The following is a 21,436-nucleotide window of genomic DNA, read 5'->3' on the forward strand; positions in this document are numbered from 1 at the left end:
GATACATCATCAGTTGTTATTTTTCTTAATTCATAACACAGTGTATAAATAATGTTTGATATGTCAACTATTTATCAATGTTAAATTTTGCATTACTAGATTCAACACAATTTATGTAAAAAGTAAGCAAGCAGGTGGTATTTGAATTTGATAGAGTTATACGGCCGTATAACATTATCTTAATGGTCTTCTTTTTACATGTTATATTAAATTATATTTGCATAATAAGAAAGGAGGCAATTATATGATTTACAGTTTTTATTTTATCATTCCTTCTATGTAATTCCTTGCTCTTAATATATTTTATACAGGGGAAAAGGGATTGTTAGTAATGGAGACTGAGAATCCCATTGCTAGCAATATATCCAACCCAAGTCGACTTCCTCGCGGTTTTCCCTGGAAACTATCATGGTTAATTTCTGATGAATTCATCATGATGGGCTAACTGGCCTGTTTTCATTCTCATCTATCACCCTTCACTGATGCTCCGCCAGCGGCTGTATAAAAGATATATATATATATATATATATATATATATATATATATATATATATATATATATATATATATATATATATATATATATATATATATATATCTTTTATACAGCCTGACCTTCAGTAAAAATATGTATTTCCATTTTTTTTACAAGGCGATATTTATATATATATATATTGTACGATATTTCTGTCATAATTTATTTTATTATACAAAAGAGTACTCTCTATTGGTCTCATATGATTATATGAACATGAGATAAGTAACCTAGTTACTTAATTTGTACGGATAATATTCTATTATTTTTAATTAGTGGTTGAGCTTTATTAATATTACGCGATCAGATAGTCCCATTTAAATACTTTGCTTGGAGATAACTAAATTGATAATGGCACCAATGAACGGAACGTTTACCAATATATCAACCGAACCGAAGGTTCTTTATTGCGTTGTTTTCTATCTCGCTTTCACATAAATTTTTGCATATAACAATGAATATTCTTCTATTTTATTTATTCACATAACATTTTTCAAAAATTTTACACAACCGTGATCGTGCCAATTCAATAAAAATATTAAACATAAAAATTTACACAATATTTATCAAAAAAAAAAAAAAAAAAAAAAACAGGATTGCGATACGACATGATATGTAGGTACTATGAATGGAACGCTTACCGAAATATCAACCGAACCGAAGAAACATAATTATTTTGTATGTGTGCGTACAATTGTGCATATAGCTAGAGCTATAGCATAATATTTTTAATTTTAGATGTAGAAAAATAAGTGTCATTCAAATTTATACTGTTTATAATCTATCATCCGTATCAGGTAAATGAATTATTTGTTTTTATTATTTATTCTAATGTAATGTGTAGATATGTATCCAATAATTCCTGAATACTCATTTGTAGGTTAGAATAGTGCGATCTAATATGCAGAACAACCCCCAGGAGCTTTCATGGCAGGCGATTCAAGCTATCGTGGGGGTTAAACTTCCATCAAATGTTCTACGATTTGATGATATTGGATTCCATTTGGTTAATAACTCTGTTTCGAGTGCCGAAGATTCCGATTCAGATGTGGAAATCGTGGAAAACGATTGGGAATCTGACAATAATGTCTCTTCGAAACCCGAAAACTCGGACAATGAAAAAAATACATCGTCGGACAGAGAACAGAGTGAGTCGCCTGTTCTACATCTTGTAGAGCCTGATAACAATAATTCAGGTAAAGACTCCTTAAACTACAAAGAATTTTTAGAAAAAATGGCTACCAAAGATATTTCTGACAGAGACAGATTGTCTCAGGTTCAAAACGAAGATGCTGATAGTTCTAATGGAAATGTTATGTCTATTGAAAATTATTTGGAAGTAACCTTGTCGACTGAATCTGAGACTAGTCATACTTGCAGCCAATGTAACCAAATATTTTCCAGTGAACAGTTGCTATCTTCTCACCAATGCAGTGCCAAATCCACAGATGATAAAAAGTATCCATGTCATGTATGCTCAGAGAAATTTCCTAGTTATTGGGAATTGAGAAAACATATAAACAATCATTTTCCTGGAATGTTAGATTCCAAATCAAGTTTCTGTCACCTTTGCCAGAAAGATTACACCAAGACAGGATTTATGAATCACCTGCGCAAGCACACAGGAGAGAGACCATTTGTCTGTGAGCTTTGCCACAAGGCATTCTCACAATCAAGTTCTCTTTCAATACATATGAAATTCCATCTGAATGTGCGTAAACATGCTTGCACTGTGTGTGAGAAGAAATTTGTAACCAAAAGTGAACTATCCCGTCATATGACTGTTCACACAAAACAAAAGTCCTACTACTGTGGTGTTTGTGACAAAGCTTTTACCCGTTCTGATAATATGAAAAAACATGAGAAAACTCATGGATAGCTTACTGAAAAGTAATGTATTGTTTATTATAAGTAGCATCATGTCCAACAATATATCTTTCTAACAAGAAAGAGTCTTAAAATACTGATATCAAGATTATCATGAAATAAACTTTATGTATAGGGTCAATGTGCCGTTTACCTGACCACTGCTGGTTTTTGGACTTTTTCTATTATAAATATTAATAGTATTTCTAAGTGAAGACCGATTTCTGTTATTTTTAATAGCAATATTAATATGTCCACACTTGTATATTATTTGATGATCAACAACAGTGTTAATGATGACTTACAGACTAAAAAAACTTTAACCCATGTGCATGTATGTTTAAACATTCATACAAACTAGTGAGAAGATATATTTACAGTGATGATTATAATTTTTTTCTAATAAGTTTTTCATCTAAAAGTGTACATGAAGCAATATACGAGACGTAAGATAGGATTCAATCAATTTCACTGAAAACCAATATTTAAGTAATAATTTAACTATTTTATTTAAATAATAGATGGTCACACAATTAACAGATACAAACAAGTTTTTTTTTTTTTATTATGATCTTTCATATTTCTGAATGATATGGTCAGAAATACTTTTGTCTTACTCTTTAATCAATAGACTGGGAGTACAAACATCAAAATACGATCGGCATTTTCTTGCACAAAATATATCAAAGTAGTGTTTTATGACAATAAAATTGTTGTCGTGATTTGAAGAGTAGTTGAACATTAAACAATGAAAAATTTTTACAAAATTAGTACATTCTAGAGTTCTCAAGCCAATAATACAAGTAACATTATTTGTCCATTTTGAGCATTATAAACCTAGTTTATAGGAATGGTTATTTATTAATTTTATGTCTAATGCATGTCTTGTTTTAATTGCAAAAAATAATTAATTAAAATTCTTTATTTAATGATTTTTTGCAGTCTAAAACTGGCAAAAAATAGGGGTAAAAACCAGCAGTAAGTGTCCAGAATACGAAATAATTGCAATATTCAAAAAAACTTTTTAAAAAAGTTACACCATTATACATATAAAGATATAAAACTCATGAGAAGTAAATAAACTAATCTTTCACACACACATTACAGTAAAACTTTTAAATAATAACAATTTATTCTATCAAAAAATATTTTTTGAAACATCACAAGTGCATTGACTGGTTGTGAACCGGCATATTCATCCTATGATGCCATTTTTGAGATGATGCAGGATTCTCTAATTGCCAAATATTTAGTCGTACATTTTTTTAGTTTTAAAATTGCATTGTTTTATACCAAATTGAAAAATATGATCTAGTTCATAATTTAGTCATTATGGTGTGTTTATGTGGGTGTTTTTACGCCCTTGGTGTGCTGCTGTAGATGCTTTTTCAATATAATTATTTATGCAATGTTTTAATGCATGTTTGGGATAATGATAGTGTTATAAGATAATGCCTTTACAGGTGCTCTATAAAAGAACATATCTCAATACAAAGCTGCCTTTTCAATATGACAAAGTGATATTTTAGTACTTTGATATAAAATAAATATCTCTAATTCTCTATTGATCAATGATAGCATTCTTTTTGCTATCGTTTCTTATATTAAGCATATTACTTCATATCATCGTATGAATCCTTTTATAAAAGGTTTTGGAAATTCTATTGTTCCTGCTTCAGTTGTAAGCTTTAATATTACATACATAATATGTGCAAACTTTCCTAGGTGTAATGTACCTTTATAAAAATATGCCAAATTTTAGATTAAGTATTTCAAGTGATGACTATTGAACTGTGTTGTAACCAAAGCAATAATATTGTTAAATATACATATTTATAAACATTTGTATACATAATTATATACATAATCAATTCTTAGACCTTAATATATTGATGTAAATTAAATGTCTAATTTTTGTTTTCAATAATTATCTATGTTTGGATAATTAACAGTTGAATATAAAAACTAAAATAATTTGTTCTTTTAAACATAACTTGTCATATTTTACGCAAGGCACTTAAGTTTCCTCCTCTAAGGTCACAAAAGAAGTCTAGTTTGCTGTTTCGAACAATAGAATTTGTTAAGAAAAATTAAGCTGTATATTTAAGATCCTATAGAATACTAATAAATCGAACATCACAATAATCTGTGACAGTGAAATATTTAAATATGTAGTGTAATTTTTGTAGTTTTAGATAAATGACAAATATAAAAATATTTACATGACATGTTTTATATTTGAACAAAAGTAATATTTTAAAATACACCAAATATAAATGAAACCCCAAAGATAAATAATAATTATTGTGTAATTGGCTAAGAAATTAATGTTATTATAAATGTACTCTATTTTTCGATTGTGCCACTTTGATTTTATATACTGGTTGTATTTAGAATTGTGTAATGTTTATATCTAGGATTAGGCAATAATCATATTTTAATATATTTATTATATTTAATTATTAGATGTTTAACTGCATGACTTGTTTATAGATTTAGGAATACTTAGTAATGAGCCAAATGAGAAAATTTACACAAAAATCTACAAGACTGACAATAATATTCAGAGTAGATATTAACTTGTGCACAAAAGCCTATCATAATATTATTTATTGATATACTGCAACTTAGTAACTATTAAAAAAATTTAAATGCACCTTGTTATAAACTCAACATGACAATTAGAATAAGAACAGTTTAATGAAACTATTTTATAGAAATATGTAATAATTTGTCGATTTTATTAAAGAGTTGTTTGTTGCAAGATCTCTTTTATTTTCAACTACAGAGGTAATTTTCCCTTTGTTCTAGGTTGCACTAGTGATGTCTGCAAGGTTGCGTAGTCTTAATCCATATGAATTGCATAAGTATCTAGTTAATATATATTGTCTGAATCAGAAGGGGTCTACAGAACTATTAAAACGCGATACCGCTAAAGATCGTACTGATTTGGATGTGATAAGAGGAAACCACAAATTTCTTTGGGATGAAGACGATGTTGCCGACACCTGGGAGAAGCAATTGGCTAAGAAATATTATGATAAACTCTTTAAGGAGTACTGTATTTGTGACCTAACTCGATATAAAGAAAACAAAGTAAGTTTTAGAATTAAGTAGGTCGTTTATGCAGTGTTTAGATTAGTAATTCCTAAAATAGCCTAATAGGTGCCTACTAGCTATGGTATCGAGCAAGGAAACGTAATCTAATGCGAGACTAAGAAACGTTAACATTTAAAACTAGTAAATTAAAAATTTGGTATTATAATTTATGCACTTAATTCTCCCCAGCTTAAGAGGCTCAGATGGGGACGATCCCCTGTGTAACTCAATTGCCTTTTTTGCCCTAGAGACCTTCCTTTGTGTGATATACTGGGGAGCGCAACAATGACTATACTGCCTTTCTGTAAACTAAATATAGCGTACGGCGTGCACCCGCGTGCGACCCAACGTTGCTCACGGGAGGCGCACATCTGCTCGGCTAGTTATTGAGGGAAAACGATAGATTGTATTATTATGATTCAACTCCAACAACTTATCTACATTATACCTACATAATTGTTATAGATACTTACAGAGAGTAATATTTACTGTCTGTGCAATTACAATATATTCAAATTTCTTATAGCTATCTAAGACTAGAGTATGGATTATCAAATTAATTGCGTGAATCAGAAAATATAAATTCTCTAGGTTGTATTATTCATGCTTTTTGTTTAACGACTGTTAAAAATAGAAATTCAGGAAGTTTAGGAATTTCATATTACTGCATACTAAGGTATACCTACCAAATTCCTAAAGTAAAATTTTGGACAACCTAAATAAAAAATGTATTAATAAAAAAAAAACGCATATTTGTTAATATCATCATGATCATCATCTCAGCCATTATCTGTTTACTGCTGAACATAGGCCTATTACAGAAACTGTTTTTTTTATTAAAAAACAAAATTGGTAATAAAATTCAAATAGTTACGTAACTAGTAGGTACTTAGCTTTTACAGAGAGACTTAAACTCCTATTTGCCTACACAGTTATAGTTGTTAAATTAACAAGTTATTGAGTAATAACAGAAACATTTGGTTCGTTGGAAGTTGAAGCAATAGACACCTAATTTAAAGATGAATCAGTCAATTTAGGAATACTGATTTTTTTAATGATACTTAGAATAGTAAACAAGCTGAAGGGAACCTGAAGGGAAGTGGTATCCATCACCCATTGACGTGAACAACACCACGGTCCTCGCTGAATACACTGTGTTGACCCCTTATTCGTTATTATTTCTGAGGACGAAGATGTTATGTCTCCATATCTACCCAGCAATTTCACTATCATATTCGACCTTTCAATCTGAAACAGTCATGTAAGCACATCTACTTCACGATAGAAACATGGATGGGTCAGAAGTATTCATGCAGGTGTCTTGTACAAAGCCTCCCCCTGATAAATTGCAATATTTTGTTTTATATCAAAAAGAAAATATTGCGAATTTCTAATAGAACTTAAGAAAAGACGATTGACATAGGTTGCTCTTCGATGGCGTGTGGAGAAAGAAGTGGTCCTTGGAAAGGGACAGTTTCAATGCGGCAGCAAGCACTGCAACAATGTTGACAATCTCAAGTCGTGGGAAGTTAATTTTGCTTATTTGGAAAATAGAATGAAGAAAAATGCACTGGTGAAACTTCGTAAGTTTTCTTTTTAATGGAGAGTAATGGAAAGTTAACTCTGTCTGCGCTATTGGGTTAATACTGGCGGGTAACGGTGAGGGATAATAGATAAAAATAAAATAAAATCAGTTGGCCTGTCGTGACGATATCTAATAATTTTTAGAAGAAACTACGTAAAGGTCGACATAAAATAACAATAATATACTAAATTTATATACTATACTAACACCTATACTAATTTTATATTATAATAATAGTTATAAAGTATGTTAGACACGGTATATTTTATGTAGATATACAGACAAATATATACTTGGCTATATTTGTAAGTTTCGCGCACACAAACACAAACGCGCAAAGTTTTTTTTTAATGGATGATAATGGAATGGTTACCCCGCCTGCGCTATCGGTATACACGGGTGGGACACCAGTGAGGTATGATAGGTGAAGATGAAGCAGGTCAGCTAACACATCGTGACAAATTCAATAATAAATCAATCATGATGGTTTCCAGGGGAAACCGCGTGTAGGTCAACCTGATTTATTGCTAGTAATATACCCAATCAGGTCGACCTCCTCGCGGTTCTCCCTGGAAACTATCATGGTTAATTCCTGAGGAATTCATCATGATGGGCTAACTGACCTGTTTTCATTCTCATCTATCACCCTTCACTGGTGCTCCGCCAGCGTATCCCGTTAGCGCAGTTGGGGTTACCATACCATTTTAACCCACCAAAAAAATAATAATAATGAAGTGTAACGTGCTTCGTAAGTTATTTATAGTGAATCTACCTAATTATTATTAAAAAAAATAACAGTGAATTCATTTTGCAAAATAATATACACAAATTTCTAATAATTGATTGTAATAGCTGAAACCCTCGTATGAACATTCCAACTATGTAACTAAATTATACTTTTTAACCCCCGAAGCAAAGAGGTATGTTATAAGTTTGACGTGAAGTGTGTCTGTCTGTGGCATTGTAGTTCCTAAAGAATGAATCGATTATAATGCGGTTTCGTTTAGAAATTGACGAGATCAAGCGTTTCAAGGTGAAATCGTGGGTTACTTAAAATTTTTTATTTTATATTACATTTCACTTGTACAGTGATGATATACTTTACACATGTCTTTGGTAGGTTTATGTCCAGAATGTTCTGATAAACTGAACTACAAATCACAGAAACGGGAAATAAAAAGATTAAAAAAAGCACATAAGAAAAAGAAGAAAAGTAAAGATAGAAATAAATCTGATAGTGACGAAAGTGGAGAAGAGCCTCATACACCTACCGTTGAACCTTCAGATGAACCATCTACATCCCAGGATACTAAGGATGCCACAACCAGTAGTGAAGATTCTTTGTGGAAAAAAGGTCAGTCTTTCTTCCACTAAAATTTCTATTCTACTAAATTTATAAATTTAAATGTTTGAGCGATTAAGTGGCTAAACGAATTTTAATGAATTTTTTTATACAGGTAATCCGTATGCTAGAGTAATACATATTTTATATATTAATTAATGCGAGCAAAGCTACGGGTATACTACATTATATATTTATTTTATATTTTATATATCATAAAGACAACTTTTATTATTTCAGCACCCCAAGACATTGAAGAAAAATCTAGAGAAGAAGAATTTGAAGATTATTTAGAAGATTTATTATTGTAAGAATAAAACAATAAATATGTGATTACTAATCTGTTTATTGGATCTTATTACATGGAATAGCTATTCATACAAAAATGTAAACTCACGTAAACAATTATTTTGTATCTATACACACTAAGAGCTATAAAGCATACATTAGAATATATCAGTCCTTTCCATACACGAATTACACTACTTGAGATTTCATAATTTGTATACAAAGTATATGTACACAATTATTTCAAGTAATCATTGTTTATACAATAAATGAGACGCGTTATGGCAGAACAAATAACAAATAGATATAAACTCAAAAGCAGCCTTAAATCTGACAAATATTACAAAATGAATACTTATTACAAAATCAACTGGACTGACAAATAAAATCTCAAAACAACAAAATAACACATTAATAGAATTATTATATGTATGTACAAAGTGCATTCATATCATACATAATAACAATAATTAGTAAATGTTTATTATTATTCGGTACAACTAATCACAATGTTGGAATCGTTTATTACATTCGTTTATTCGCTCATTAGAGTGAATATAGCCTCTAAACATTGATTACAATGAAAAGCATGTCGCAGTCTCAATAGGTAAGTATACCTATGATAACAAGCGCACCACCGTCCATTTGCTAACGAGAAACTAAATACATATCACATGTTTAACCTAAATATTTCAATTATTCAAACACAACGCTTTATAGCAACCCTGTTCACTTAAAATAAAGGAAGCTTATGATTTGAAATACTGCATCTATATCGTATTAGCATATTGCAATACAAAAATATTTTAAATATCGCTCATGAAAACATTAAAACAATAAGGAAAAGGACAGGAAATATAAGTATCATTTCCTAAGCATACAAAATAAAATGGTAAAGAATTATATATACTTAATAATGTACCTAATATATTCATTGACGCAATTTTCTAGAATCAGGACTTAAATAATTTTTAAGGCAAGGAACGCTAATATTGTTAAGGTTAACAAGACAAAGACTACTTATGTATAACTAATAGCAGAGTTCTTGGTTCTTGGTTCCTTTACACTATAATTACAAAATTTTAACAATATCTATAGATCAAAGAGTAAAGATAGTAATTTTATTGATTGTTCCATTATATCAGCAATAATTAAAAGATGAATCTTATTTTTATACGTGTAGAAAACATAATGTCCAATTCCCGCGCCCGCTGAAATACCACACATGGTATTTTATTCTATCGGTCACGAGAAATGAACAAATAGATTTTTACACCTATAAAAAATAATCTTTATTTATGCCATTAGGGGTATATGTTACAGTTAGTATTATTGGAAATATATACTGAACTGATTTATTCTGATCAGATTGATATAAATAGTTACATTAATGCTGTAGACCGAGAATAACATCACCTTTGAAGTGTTTCGCTTGTTTATTCAAAACATAATACCGCCTATTGACTTAAATACTAATAACCATTATGACTAATTATTTAAGAAAATTAATAAATTCTTATTTCAAAATTGGAATAATTTTATATTTTTATCAGCAAATGACTACAAATATCAGATATCTATTTTTTAATTTCATCCAGGAACCTCACAGTGATTAATATGTTTTTACCATTTATTGTATTTTAAACGAGCTAATAAATCACAGAATTGACTTTCGACTAATGTTTATATACATCTCAGGCGATTTTTGTGCGTACAGCTCAGTTTATTTACTTTGTGCAGACTTGTTAACTTCTTCATCATCGGAACAATCTTCGTCGTGGGTGTGTGTGAGTTGGCGGGGTGTCTCGGGCCGCACATGTGGCACAGATACCAGGATCTGGAAGGTGATTTTAATTAGCGGTACGACCTAAACGAAACACTATATTGTTTCATACCACCAATCAATACTTAACAGAAGTCGCGAATTTAAATTCTTAAAATCCTTAAAACTTAATCACACAATAATTATTGGAATATTATTTTTATATCACATTTTAATAATATTTCCATTTTAAAAAGGGTTGAATCACAATTAAAAAAAAATACAAAATTCTCTCTCTGCATCCACTTCATTACTGAAGGTCGTGGTGCTTGAAAGGTGTCTGTTGTAAAAATATTATTGACTGTTTTGCAATAAAAAATACTATATTGCCCCAGTTAGAATTTTCGACTGTAACTTATATCACACATAATACATTTTTAACGGAGTATTACAAAATTAATCCTACCTAAGTGAGAAAGCTTTCGAATAATAAATAGAACACTTACATAGCATAACCCACACGCTAATGTTTTTTTTTTTTATAAAAAAAAAAGACAGCGTTATGTGGGCACTCCGAGTAAACAATTAAGGTAAGTATACCTTATTATCAACAGTCTCTGGTGCAACTGTGGCGACATCTTCGGACGTATCTTCTGTTATGCTGACGCTGGCGACGCTGTACGCCCGCTGTGCACTTGGGTGTCTTGATCTACAATAAAATATTAACAACAAAATAAACAAAAAAATCTACAGTAAAATACAAGGAGATTGTTAGTGGGCTCATTTAATGAAAAGGGACAAAAATACTGCATCAAAGGACCATTTAACAAATTATATAAAAACCTGATACAGCTAATATGGTTACTGAGTCTGAGACAATTTATAGAAATTTCATTACCCGACCGAAAATCGATTCCAGAGTCTCATTTAGACAAAGTAACATATTTAATAGTCATTAAACAAATTTTTAAGAAGTTCAAAAGCTCTGAATGTACCTGTCAATGGTGGGCGCGTCAAGCGTGAACCGCTGCTCATGAGCGACAGTGGACTCGTGGGGCATCAGCATCGCCGGCGCGCGGAACATGTAGCAGAACGGGTAGTACATCAGGTTCAAGAAGGATGCCGCGTACAGATCCGCATACCTCACCACCTAGTAAAATGCCACACGATCGATAGGACTGTCTTAGACAGGTTGTACGCTTAGACACATGGGAATATATACATGAGTAAAAAAACATAAGTTGACCAAATTAGATTTAACTAGTGATTCGACCCGGCTTCGCACGGGTAGAAAGAATTTTCGAAAATAATTTATAGCCTATGTTACTCGCTGATAAGGTAGCTTTCTATAGGTGAAAGAATTTTAAAATAAGTTTAGTAGTTTTTGACTTTATCCATTATTCGTACAACAACAAATATTTCCACTTTATAATAGGTATTAGTATTTATATATTTACCAGAGGGAGACTTTGTACATAAGTTGATTTCTTGGGTACCTCTGTCCCATTCGTGTTTCTACCGTGAAGCAGTTGTGTTTGCATGACTGTGTTTCGGTTTGAAGGGTGGGATATGGCGTGAATTTACAGGGTACAGAGGAATAACACCTGAATCCTCAGGAATGGCAACACATGGGGGGTATCATGGGCGAAACAGTATACTCTGTTATGTCCATGATACTGATCATGTCTATAGGCGACGGTTACCACTTTCCATCAGGTGGGCCGTCAGCTTGTTTGTCATTCTAAGTTGTATAAAAAAAAAAAAGTTTACATCATTTTAGAAACTTTCGTCTGATTCATAATATAGATATTCATCATCATCATCATTTCAGCCATTATATATCTATTTATCTATAATTATTGGTCCACTGCTGGACATTATAGATATTAATTACTCTTTATTTGTCAGTGTATTTTTCTTAGGGTCTGTTGTGATTTTATCAGAACTTTGTGGAATTGATAGGTGGATCGACTACTTAGTATCATTGATAACTGTTAGTTCCAGTATATTCCCATAATTAAAGGTTGTCCCACAAAAACCGACTTCAATTGTGACAAAATTAGCTATTTTGATTTAAAAAAATAAACTGCTGAACCGATTTTGATAAAATTCTATGGGACCAATCTGTAAGTATACCTATATCCTTTCTTATAAAAAAGAATTTTCCAACTCGGTTTAGAACTGACGGACTTATGAGGTAACAAACATAATAAAATACAATCGAATTGAGAAACTCCATTGTGAAATCAGTTTAAAATTTTGAAAAATAATAGATATAAAATATATTATTATAAAATAATAAAAAATATTAGTATTACAATAAGGCCAGGGTACCTGTGATGAGAAGAACGTCTGCCTAGACCCAGAACGGAACAACGAGCCAAGCATGCCGTACGCGAGATCCATCTTGTGAGTCACGTCACGTATCGCCATGCGCAGCTTCGATATGTCCGGCTTCTCTTTAGTACTCGAATCGAGATCCCTATAAGGAAAAAATTAAAACATTAATTTAATTTAATAATTATAATATAGGAAAATAACAATGCGACGAATTAGCAACAAAATTTCGCCGCCTTTTAGTGAATATCGATATTGAAACTACAATGTCATTCAGGATGTGTGCGATATAAAATTGATATTTTGGCTACGTGTAAATTTTACTGTATTAATTAATTCAATTATGTATTGCAATTTTATGAAAGATATAATACATTATGTATGCAACTTCGCCCATTAATAATTGCTGCATTATTATGCAATGCAAAAAAAAAAAAAATTTTTACATCACTGTATTTAAGCTTAAAACTTAGTAAACCTTATAATTGATACTTGTACGGTGTCATTATACTATTATCATTATTATTAAAATAAAATAAATCTTAGAATAAAAGATCTTGCTGATAAAAAATGTACCCCAGTTTCTTGTTTCTTCATTTACTCTACTTTTATATTATTTAGATACTCTCATAAATTATTCTCAAATTCAATTTAGTCAATTTATTCACAAAAAAAAAAAACGCCGCCTTTAATGGTATTTCGATTTCAAAACCAAATTACTGAACCGATTTTGAAATAATAAATAAAATTTCTATGCAACCAATGTAAAAGATAAAAACCTTTCAGATAAAAACATAATTTTCCAATTTGGTTTAAAAAAGTTGAGGTGTAACAAGCAACTGAATTGAGAACTTCTTACTTTTATTAAGTCAATTGAAAATTACTAACTATTTATATAATTACTTACTTGTACATATCTCCTAATTGTACATCTAGGTTTTGTAGTTGCGCAAATAGTTGACACTTGTCCGTCCAAACGTGCAGTTCCTGCACTAACTCGGGTACTATTAAGAATGTACGCCAACCACCGATCTTCTTCGACTTTAAGATGTCGCCGAAAATATGGTCGCCTATATACAGCACGTCTTTGCCTTTGGCGCCAATCAATTCGGTGAAAACGTCGCAGGAACCTATAAATTTTATGAGATACTTAAAGTAACACATTTTTTTTTACAACACAGGAGGCAAATGAGCATGCGGCTCACCTGATGGTAAGTGACTACCGCCGCCCATGGTCACCTACAACATCTACGGCATTGCAGGTGTGCTGCCGACCTTTTAAAAAGGAATATGCTCTTTTCTTGAAGGTTATGTTGTCACATATACCATTAATCAAATAAATTTTATGTTATAAAAACACTGAAATATCATCATTAAATAATCAAAATATTAGAGAACTATAACAAACGTGAACATTGTTCCTAAAGAAAAAAGTGGTTATAAAAGGATAATTTTTTTTGTTATTGTCCATGTTTCGTTTAATAGTTTGATTGGTAATTTGACTTCTAATTTTCCTTCAGTGTTAAGAGATCCCTCTAAAGATAAATCCGCCATTGTATATTAAATCTTTTAAATGAACTAATAAAAAGTCAGTAATGGTGTCTAGAGACTCCGTTGCTAGTGCAATATGGGGCATATTGCAAGGCAATTTGCCTGGAAACCATCGTAGTTAATTCTTCAAGAATTTGTCACGATGGGCAAACTGACTGATATGTCCTCTAATTTAAAAAATATATAAGGGGTGTTTCACACGACACCACAGTGCTGCACGTGTGACGTATTTATGATTATTTGTTGTTTACATAATTATAAAACCGTCATCGCGCTACTCGGCGGCGTGTTATTTCTCGCCGCACGCGATGTGACGCCATGTCCAACGTGTTAAGGAACTAAACGGAAGTTTTTCATAAAAACAAACAAATGACAGATACTATAAGGGTTTCTTTTTAATATTTTGATAACTATTATATATTGTAATTTTTTAAATATTTGTACTCTAGTATTACTTAAGTCATTAAAATTGTTTATTTTATTTCACACTGCATAATTATGTTAAAATAAATGCTGTGAATATTTTTGAAAGGCATGTGCATTAATATTGTATTGTATTTAATGTTTCTTTTATATTTTATAATGCAATATGCTGTTGGTGTTCTTATGAATAAATAAATAAATACTTTTATAACTAAAGAATAATCCTGAATTGAAAAACTATATTTCGCTTAGTATTCGTAGGAACAACGAGCATGACTGTAGCGGGCGCCTATTTATTGACTTCGTAATCTGATATTGTTATCAAAGGTCAAGAGAGTAAAATGTTATTATATTACAACTATAAATAGAACAATGGTATTTTCCTCATGTTACAATATACAAATACAAACAAAAGCAATCACCAAGGTGGTATAGGGTGTTGCAGTCATATTTTACTTTTACGACCGATACATAAAAAACATATATTTTAATTGGCCAGTTTAAAAGAAACAAACTTTATTATGAGGCCATACAAATAACATCGGAATCGAGATATTGGATTTTCAAATTCTACAAATATGTTGTCAGAATAGGAGCCTAATCAAATACAAGTAGATATCAGCTGTAAATAGAAGCAGGCTTATTTTTTAATTTTATATGTGGATATATTGCGTTCACTTATAGCATTTAGATATTGACCCAAATGATGGCGACAGTAGGGTTGTCCCTCAAGCTCTATGTATTTCTTAACATGCTTACTGTTGTCAAAGTTTATTATATAAAACTTGTCTCTTGATTACATGTAGTACGATTACCAACTACGATATGCAGCATAAGATCACTCCTATTCCTGATATTTTGACGTGCTTTGATGAGATATTGTAGAATTTTTAAATATCAGTTTTAATGGCTTACAGCAATACTTACTATCATAAAGGTAAAAATCAACAATGATGATTAAAGACATTACTTTGTTCTTGCATTATAAAGCAATTTGTTTCTACAATAATCTAACTTGAATAAATTTACTTCTATTTACAATAGCATTTGAAATATTAAAAAATTAAATATATATTTTTTATTATGTAATGAATCTATTAATTACAAAATATTTATACGATGTTAAAAAATATATTGCAAAAACTTTGTAAAATTGCTCAGAAGCGACTAAGGTAACGTACAGACAACAGGCGTCAAACCCAAGTTATACAGAGTACTAATCTAAACAAATCTAACTTCATTTATCTAGAGAGAAAAGGGATTATTAATAATGGAGATTAGCAACCCTATTGCTAGCAATATACCCTATCAGGTCGACCTCCTCGCGGTTCCCCCTGGAAACTATCATGGTTGATTCATTTGTGAATTTGTCACGATAGACGAACTGACCTGCTTCATCTTTACCTATCACCCCTCACAGGTGCTCCGCCAGTGTATATCGATGACACGGGCGGGGATAACCATTCCATTATCATCCATTTAAAAAAAAAAACTTCATTTAGCTCACTTAATTAGCACGTAACCAATTATGTGGCTAACATATGCAAGTTATCTGTGTTCACATTGAAAACCAACTTTATAGTAAGGTAGTAACGAAACACTAGACAGAGTGATACGCCTGACACCACCCTTCAACCTCGTGCAAAGAGCATTGCTTAGTAAAGCTGACATCGTCGCTTTACCTAGCTCATAGTAATCCAATTAATAGGCTTAGCTCTGTGTGGCTTAGGCTTTAGTGCGCTTTAATCACAAGTGTTATGGAATTTTTCCTATGTAGTCATAAGTGTTTACTTGCTGAAGCGTTTTCGATACGTGTTATCATGGGAATATCTAAAACTATAATAATATACATGTGAACTAATCCTAACGCGTGTTTGACAAGGTTATGCGATCTGTACAAAGTCTATAAATCCCTCTGTCTGTAGTTAATCCTAAAAAAAAAACATTTATAAAAAATGTTCATTTCCAACTTATTTGTAGTGCCTGCCAGTTAACAATATATTGAAATAATATAAAACTCGATATCTACTTTTGTCCGTTTGTCCATTAAGTTCCTCTAAACCATGCAACGGGTTTTGATACGGGTTTCATTGACATTTTGGTATTTTTTTTTATGTAAAAAGTACAATAAATCCCAACTTATCAAGTTAGGTTGACACCTTCGTAGTATAAAAAAAAACTTGTATAAATGATAAATTCAATATTAAACTTTAGTTGTGCAAAGACAAGGCGTATCGCTAGTATTAAGAAGAATTGATGTCATACTCAGAATTTTTGATAACACCCACGCGATGTTTATCAAAACCCCACGGGAGGCTAATCGCAAATGTAGTCACTAGCAATCTTGACATGTTGAAGATCAAAACAATTCGTTTAAAAATAAAACAAATAATAGATCTACAATATAATAAATATACACAAAAATATTTTTATTGTAAAGATTTGTTTATTTTATATTCTGTTATTTCAATTTAAGGCATATGTCAAGGTTGTTTATTAGACACGTCAAATACATATGGGAAAAAAAATATGGAGACAATTTTTTATGTAACTTAGAATGGCAAACATACTGACGGCTCACCTGACGGAAAGTGGTAACCGTCGCCTATAGACGTAAGCAGTACCATGAACGTAACAAAGTATACTGTTTCGGCCATGGTACCCCCCCCCCTTCCCTTCACATGTGTTGCCTGAGGACTAAGGTGTTATGCCTTTGTATCCTGTAAATTTACTATCATATCGCAACCTTTAAACCGAAACACAACCATGCAAACATAACTGCTTCACAGTTAAACACGAATGGGACAGAGGTACCCAAGCAAACACCTTTTATATATAATATATAAAATGCCCGCCGTTCTTTATAGAATATTATGTATAACAGTGATCGCAACAAATACAATCCACCTTGACACCCTTCAAGATAAGGTTGAACGTTTGGTTAGACCACTTAAGATTACATTACGCCGTAATTATGTGACAATATCAGTTAGATGAAAATGTTACGCTAAGCAATAGAGGTGGGTATATATATATATATATATATATATATATATATATATATATATATATATATACAACTTAGAATGACAAACAAGCTGACGGCCCACCTGATGGAAAGTGGTAACCGTCGCCTATAGACATGAGCAGTACCATGAACATAACAGAGTATGCTGTTACGCCCATGATACCTCCCTGCGTTATCATTCCTGAGGACTCAGATGTTATTCCTCTGTACCCGGTAAATTCACGCCATATCCCACCCTTCAAACCGAAACACAGCCATGCAAACACAACTGCTTTACGATTGAAACAAACGACTTTTGTACAAAGTCTCCCTCTGGTGGTCCAGATGGAAGTTTTGCCAGTAGTTGCCACGATCGGTAAGCGGATTGGCAACCGTAGTTCAGCTTTGGTGATGTTTCAAAAGGGGTCCATTTATTTATTATTTAATAATATTGACTAATCATTGGTTGATGCCTAATGTTAGAAATCGTTTAAAATACTTAATGTTTAAGAACAAACCTCCAGAATACACCAATTTTTCATGCAGCGGGCCGACATGGTGGCCCATTTTGAGAGCCCCCGTGCGAGTGTCCACCTGCCGCAAGGTGGTACCCTCTCCGAAGAACAACGGCTTCTTGGCATCCACCACGATCCAGTCGAAGTACGTCTTCCAATTCCTGTGCGGTTCGCCTGGCTGCAATAAAAAAAAAATCTCTCAAATGTGAATCGAACTCGGGCATGAATGAGGGTTCATGCAAAGAATTTTTTTGTTCTGCTTGAAAATTCGCCATGATGTATGGAATACTATAATCAAATGAGATGTAATATGTATGTATGATATGTTGACATATAAAATGGATGGTTCAACTATATCCCCATATTTTATAGTTTAGTCGCCTAATATTGCTGAAATACAGAAGCATTTTGATAGAGTCTAGAATGAGATGCAAGGCGATCTTTGTAGTTTTCATTGTACCTCACACCTACATTTTTTCAAAAATCATTAAAATTTTAAATTTAACTTACTTTTGCGCCATGTGGAAAATCAAACAAGTAATTCATGATTTTATCAGTGAAGTTGTAATCGCTGTTAGTCAATATGAACAGTTTGGCCCCACTTTCCGTAATTCTTGATAAGAACGTCGGCAGCCTCTCGTCTTTCTTCAAGTATAAAGGCAAATTTTCAATTGTTTTCTTTTTTAAATCTCCGTGTATATGAACGTAGTCCACTGCACTTCGGACATCTTGGAAGATAGATTTGAATGACATCGCTAAATCACCACATCTCACACCGGTCTTTTCTCTGAAATACAAATATAATTATACAAAATTATTGTATATATTTTATTAAATTAGGAATTATTTTGTAAAAGTCCATATCACTGGGTTTTGGATTAGTTGAAACAGAATAATTTTAAATAATTAACCAGTGACAAATGGTTGTTTTCATCCGCGACAAAAAAAGAGATAATATCGTCACCTCTATGGCAAATTTACGAATCTGCAGTTTTTTCAAATTTGACATTTCTTTAAAAATCTACATTTTGCGTCATACTACTTATTGTGGCTTATTTTCAAATTTCTATCTCTAACAGTTAAAGAAATCGGGTAGCTCGAATCTCCATATTTTTGTGATATACCCAAAGTGAACTTACTTAGCATATTTTTATAATATTTTCTATAATAAACACTTTAATTTGAAAATTTCAATAATAATTTTATCAATTTTTCAATCCTAATTTACATGAATGATTGCTATAACGTTGTTATTTAAACTGAATTTTTCTTAAAAACACGTGATTTATACCTTGGTATATTTACGAAAGTGGCACTTTCGTTAGTTTGCCAGATATTAAAATAAATTATTTTCTTTGGCAACTTAGGAGGCCACTTTCGTAGATTTGCTGTTGTATAACTCAATACCTAGGAACTCTTATGTATGAAGGTGCAAAGTAACGAATATGCATTTATTTCTGATACTTGTATGGTAATATAATAATAATTAATTAAGAGGATTCAATAAAAAACCGGATTTTGAAACTAAAATGTTAGCATGATCTTTTACAGTAGTCTTCTGTCAAAAGTTATTTGCATTCTAATGTTTCAAAACGTTCCCCTGTAAAATGTATCTTTTTCAGTTTCGTAAGTTTACCATAAAGGTGACAATATAATACACGGTGTGAGCTTTTTGAAAAATAAGTTTACAAAGTAGCTCACAACCGGATGAATAGATTTGGATGCTGTTTAATTTGAATGATAATCGAGATAATTCGAAACAGAACAATACCCATTATAATTTATAACTTGGTACTTCTAAAATTATAAAGCGTGACCTCAATCCCAATATATCTACGAGTAATGTATGAGTAACGGCTACCTATGTTTCTTGCAACTTAGTGGCAAACTAACAACAGTAACAAAACATAGATTTTGTTGTACATATATAGTTAAATGACTCTGTACAAAATAGGTAACTAAGTCACCAAACAAAGAGCCAATGACCTAGTGCCGTTACGTGTTTCATAAATAGTAGGCTGCTACATAATTTTAGAAGGAAACAACAAGTTGCCTAATAATAATTTGTTTTTCATCATAAAATACAGTAATTCCCCCTATAACACGGTACTCTTACAACGCGTTTTCATATTACGCAATTTCAATCCCTCGTATAACATGGGTACTCCCTCATATAACACGGAAACATTCAATTAAAACAAAGAACGTTATTTCAGATAGCTTCGACAGCGAATAAACATGTAATAAAAATGTTAATATATTTGAAATTAAAAGTTTTTTAGTTACATATGCATAAGTTTTTTATTTTAAATGTTCTTAATTTGATTTTAATAAAACACACATATTTCGTTCATAACATAGGTTTTTCTTAATATTTGATTTAAACCCCTTTTAACGAGAAAAGTGAATCATTTGTACATAACGCGTTAATAACACACGAGAATATTCCTACAACGCGTTTTCCTATAACGCGGAAAGAATCTACTGTGTTATAGAGGGGATTACCGTATTATTTACATTATTATATACACTAATACATTTTTTTTAATACAAATACATTTAATAAAAAAAATGTTATTAGTAAAAACATAAATAGTCAAAGTTTATGTGATGGCTACACAACTATATGTAACATGATGAGTATAAAGAATAAAAAGCGTTAATAGTACAAGTAAACAAGGTAAGTAATGGTAGGCACAAGTACAATAGAACGAAACTAACACTTACCTGGTATACTGCGGCGAATTTGTGAAGAAATCTATTAAACATGCTATTAAATATGTTTCAGGCAAGTTGAACAGTGTGTTCAGTACATAAACCCTTGACTCGTCTAGCGTTAAGAACTTATTTGGATACAATTCGTATACTTGTGAACTGAAAAAAAAAAAAGAAATATAAAATTATTCTTAATACAAAATTTATTTATAGATAAAGATTAATTCAAAGGTTATTCACACATCTAGTCAGAGTCCGTTTGATAAAGGACAGATCAGAACAAAGTCTGTGGACATGTCCACGGTCGATCTTTTGATACCATTAGTCAATAAATATCAAAATATACGTAAGTAGGTTAGGTACCTACGTTTCAATATTGACCAACTTGCGTGTAAAAAAGTATTAAATGTA

General features: G+C 31.4%; 2 protein-coding genes across 12 annotated transcripts in view; one reads left to right on the forward strand and one right to left on the reverse strand.

Moving 5' to 3' along the window:
- Positions 1–952: 952 nt before the first annotated feature.
- LOC113509665 (protein FRA10AC1 homolog) lies at positions 953–8,767 on the forward strand. Of its 2 annotated transcripts, XM_026893055.3 has the most exons (5): positions 953–1,332; positions 5,213–5,497; positions 6,924–7,083; positions 8,206–8,439; positions 8,668–8,767. In XM_026893055.3, exons 2-5 carry the CDS (start codon positions 5,225–5,227, stop codon positions 8,736–8,738), a joined length of 738 nt encoding a protein of 245 aa, XP_026748856.2. In that variant the 5' UTR covers positions 953–1,332; positions 5,213–5,224; the 3' UTR covers positions 8,739–8,767. The 2 variants fall into 2 exon arrangements, with proteins under 2 accessions (XP_026748856.2, XP_026748799.1); XM_026892998.3 differs by lacking the exons at positions 5,213–5,497; positions 6,924–7,083; positions 8,206–8,439; positions 8,668–8,767 and adding an exon at positions 1,416–3,754 and having other exon boundaries at positions 971–1,332.
- LOC113509662 (cytosolic purine 5'-nucleotidase) overlaps positions 8,756–21,436 on the reverse strand; it is a 29,033-nt gene continuing 16,352 nt past the window's right edge. For all 10 annotated transcript variants that reach the window (XM_031910749.2, XM_026893048.3, XM_026893046.3 and 7 more), the window contains 8 exons: positions 21,038–21,184; positions 18,821–19,097; positions 18,314–18,488; positions 13,722–13,944; positions 12,812–12,959; positions 11,473–11,627; positions 11,078–11,186; positions 8,756–10,552 (listed from right to left, as the gene is read on the reverse strand). In XM_031910749.2, the coding sequence (XP_031766609.2) occupies positions 10,439–10,552; positions 11,078–11,186; positions 11,473–11,627; positions 12,812–12,959; positions 13,722–13,944; positions 18,314–18,488; positions 18,821–19,097; positions 21,038–21,184 (1,348 nt within the window). In that variant the 3' untranslated portion in view covers positions 8,756–10,438. The remainder of the gene's footprint in view (positions 10,553–11,077; positions 11,187–11,472; positions 11,628–12,811; positions 12,960–13,721; positions 13,945–18,313; positions 18,489–18,820; positions 19,098–21,037; positions 21,185–21,436) is intronic.

Source organism: Galleria mellonella, unplaced genomic scaffold (assembly GCF_026898425.1).
Source record: "Galleria mellonella isolate WM207_F2 unplaced genomic scaffold, CSIRO_AGI_GalMel_v1 utg57, whole genome shotgun sequence".
Taxonomy (NCBI): Eukaryota; Metazoa; Arthropoda; class Insecta; order Lepidoptera; family Pyralidae; genus Galleria; species Galleria mellonella.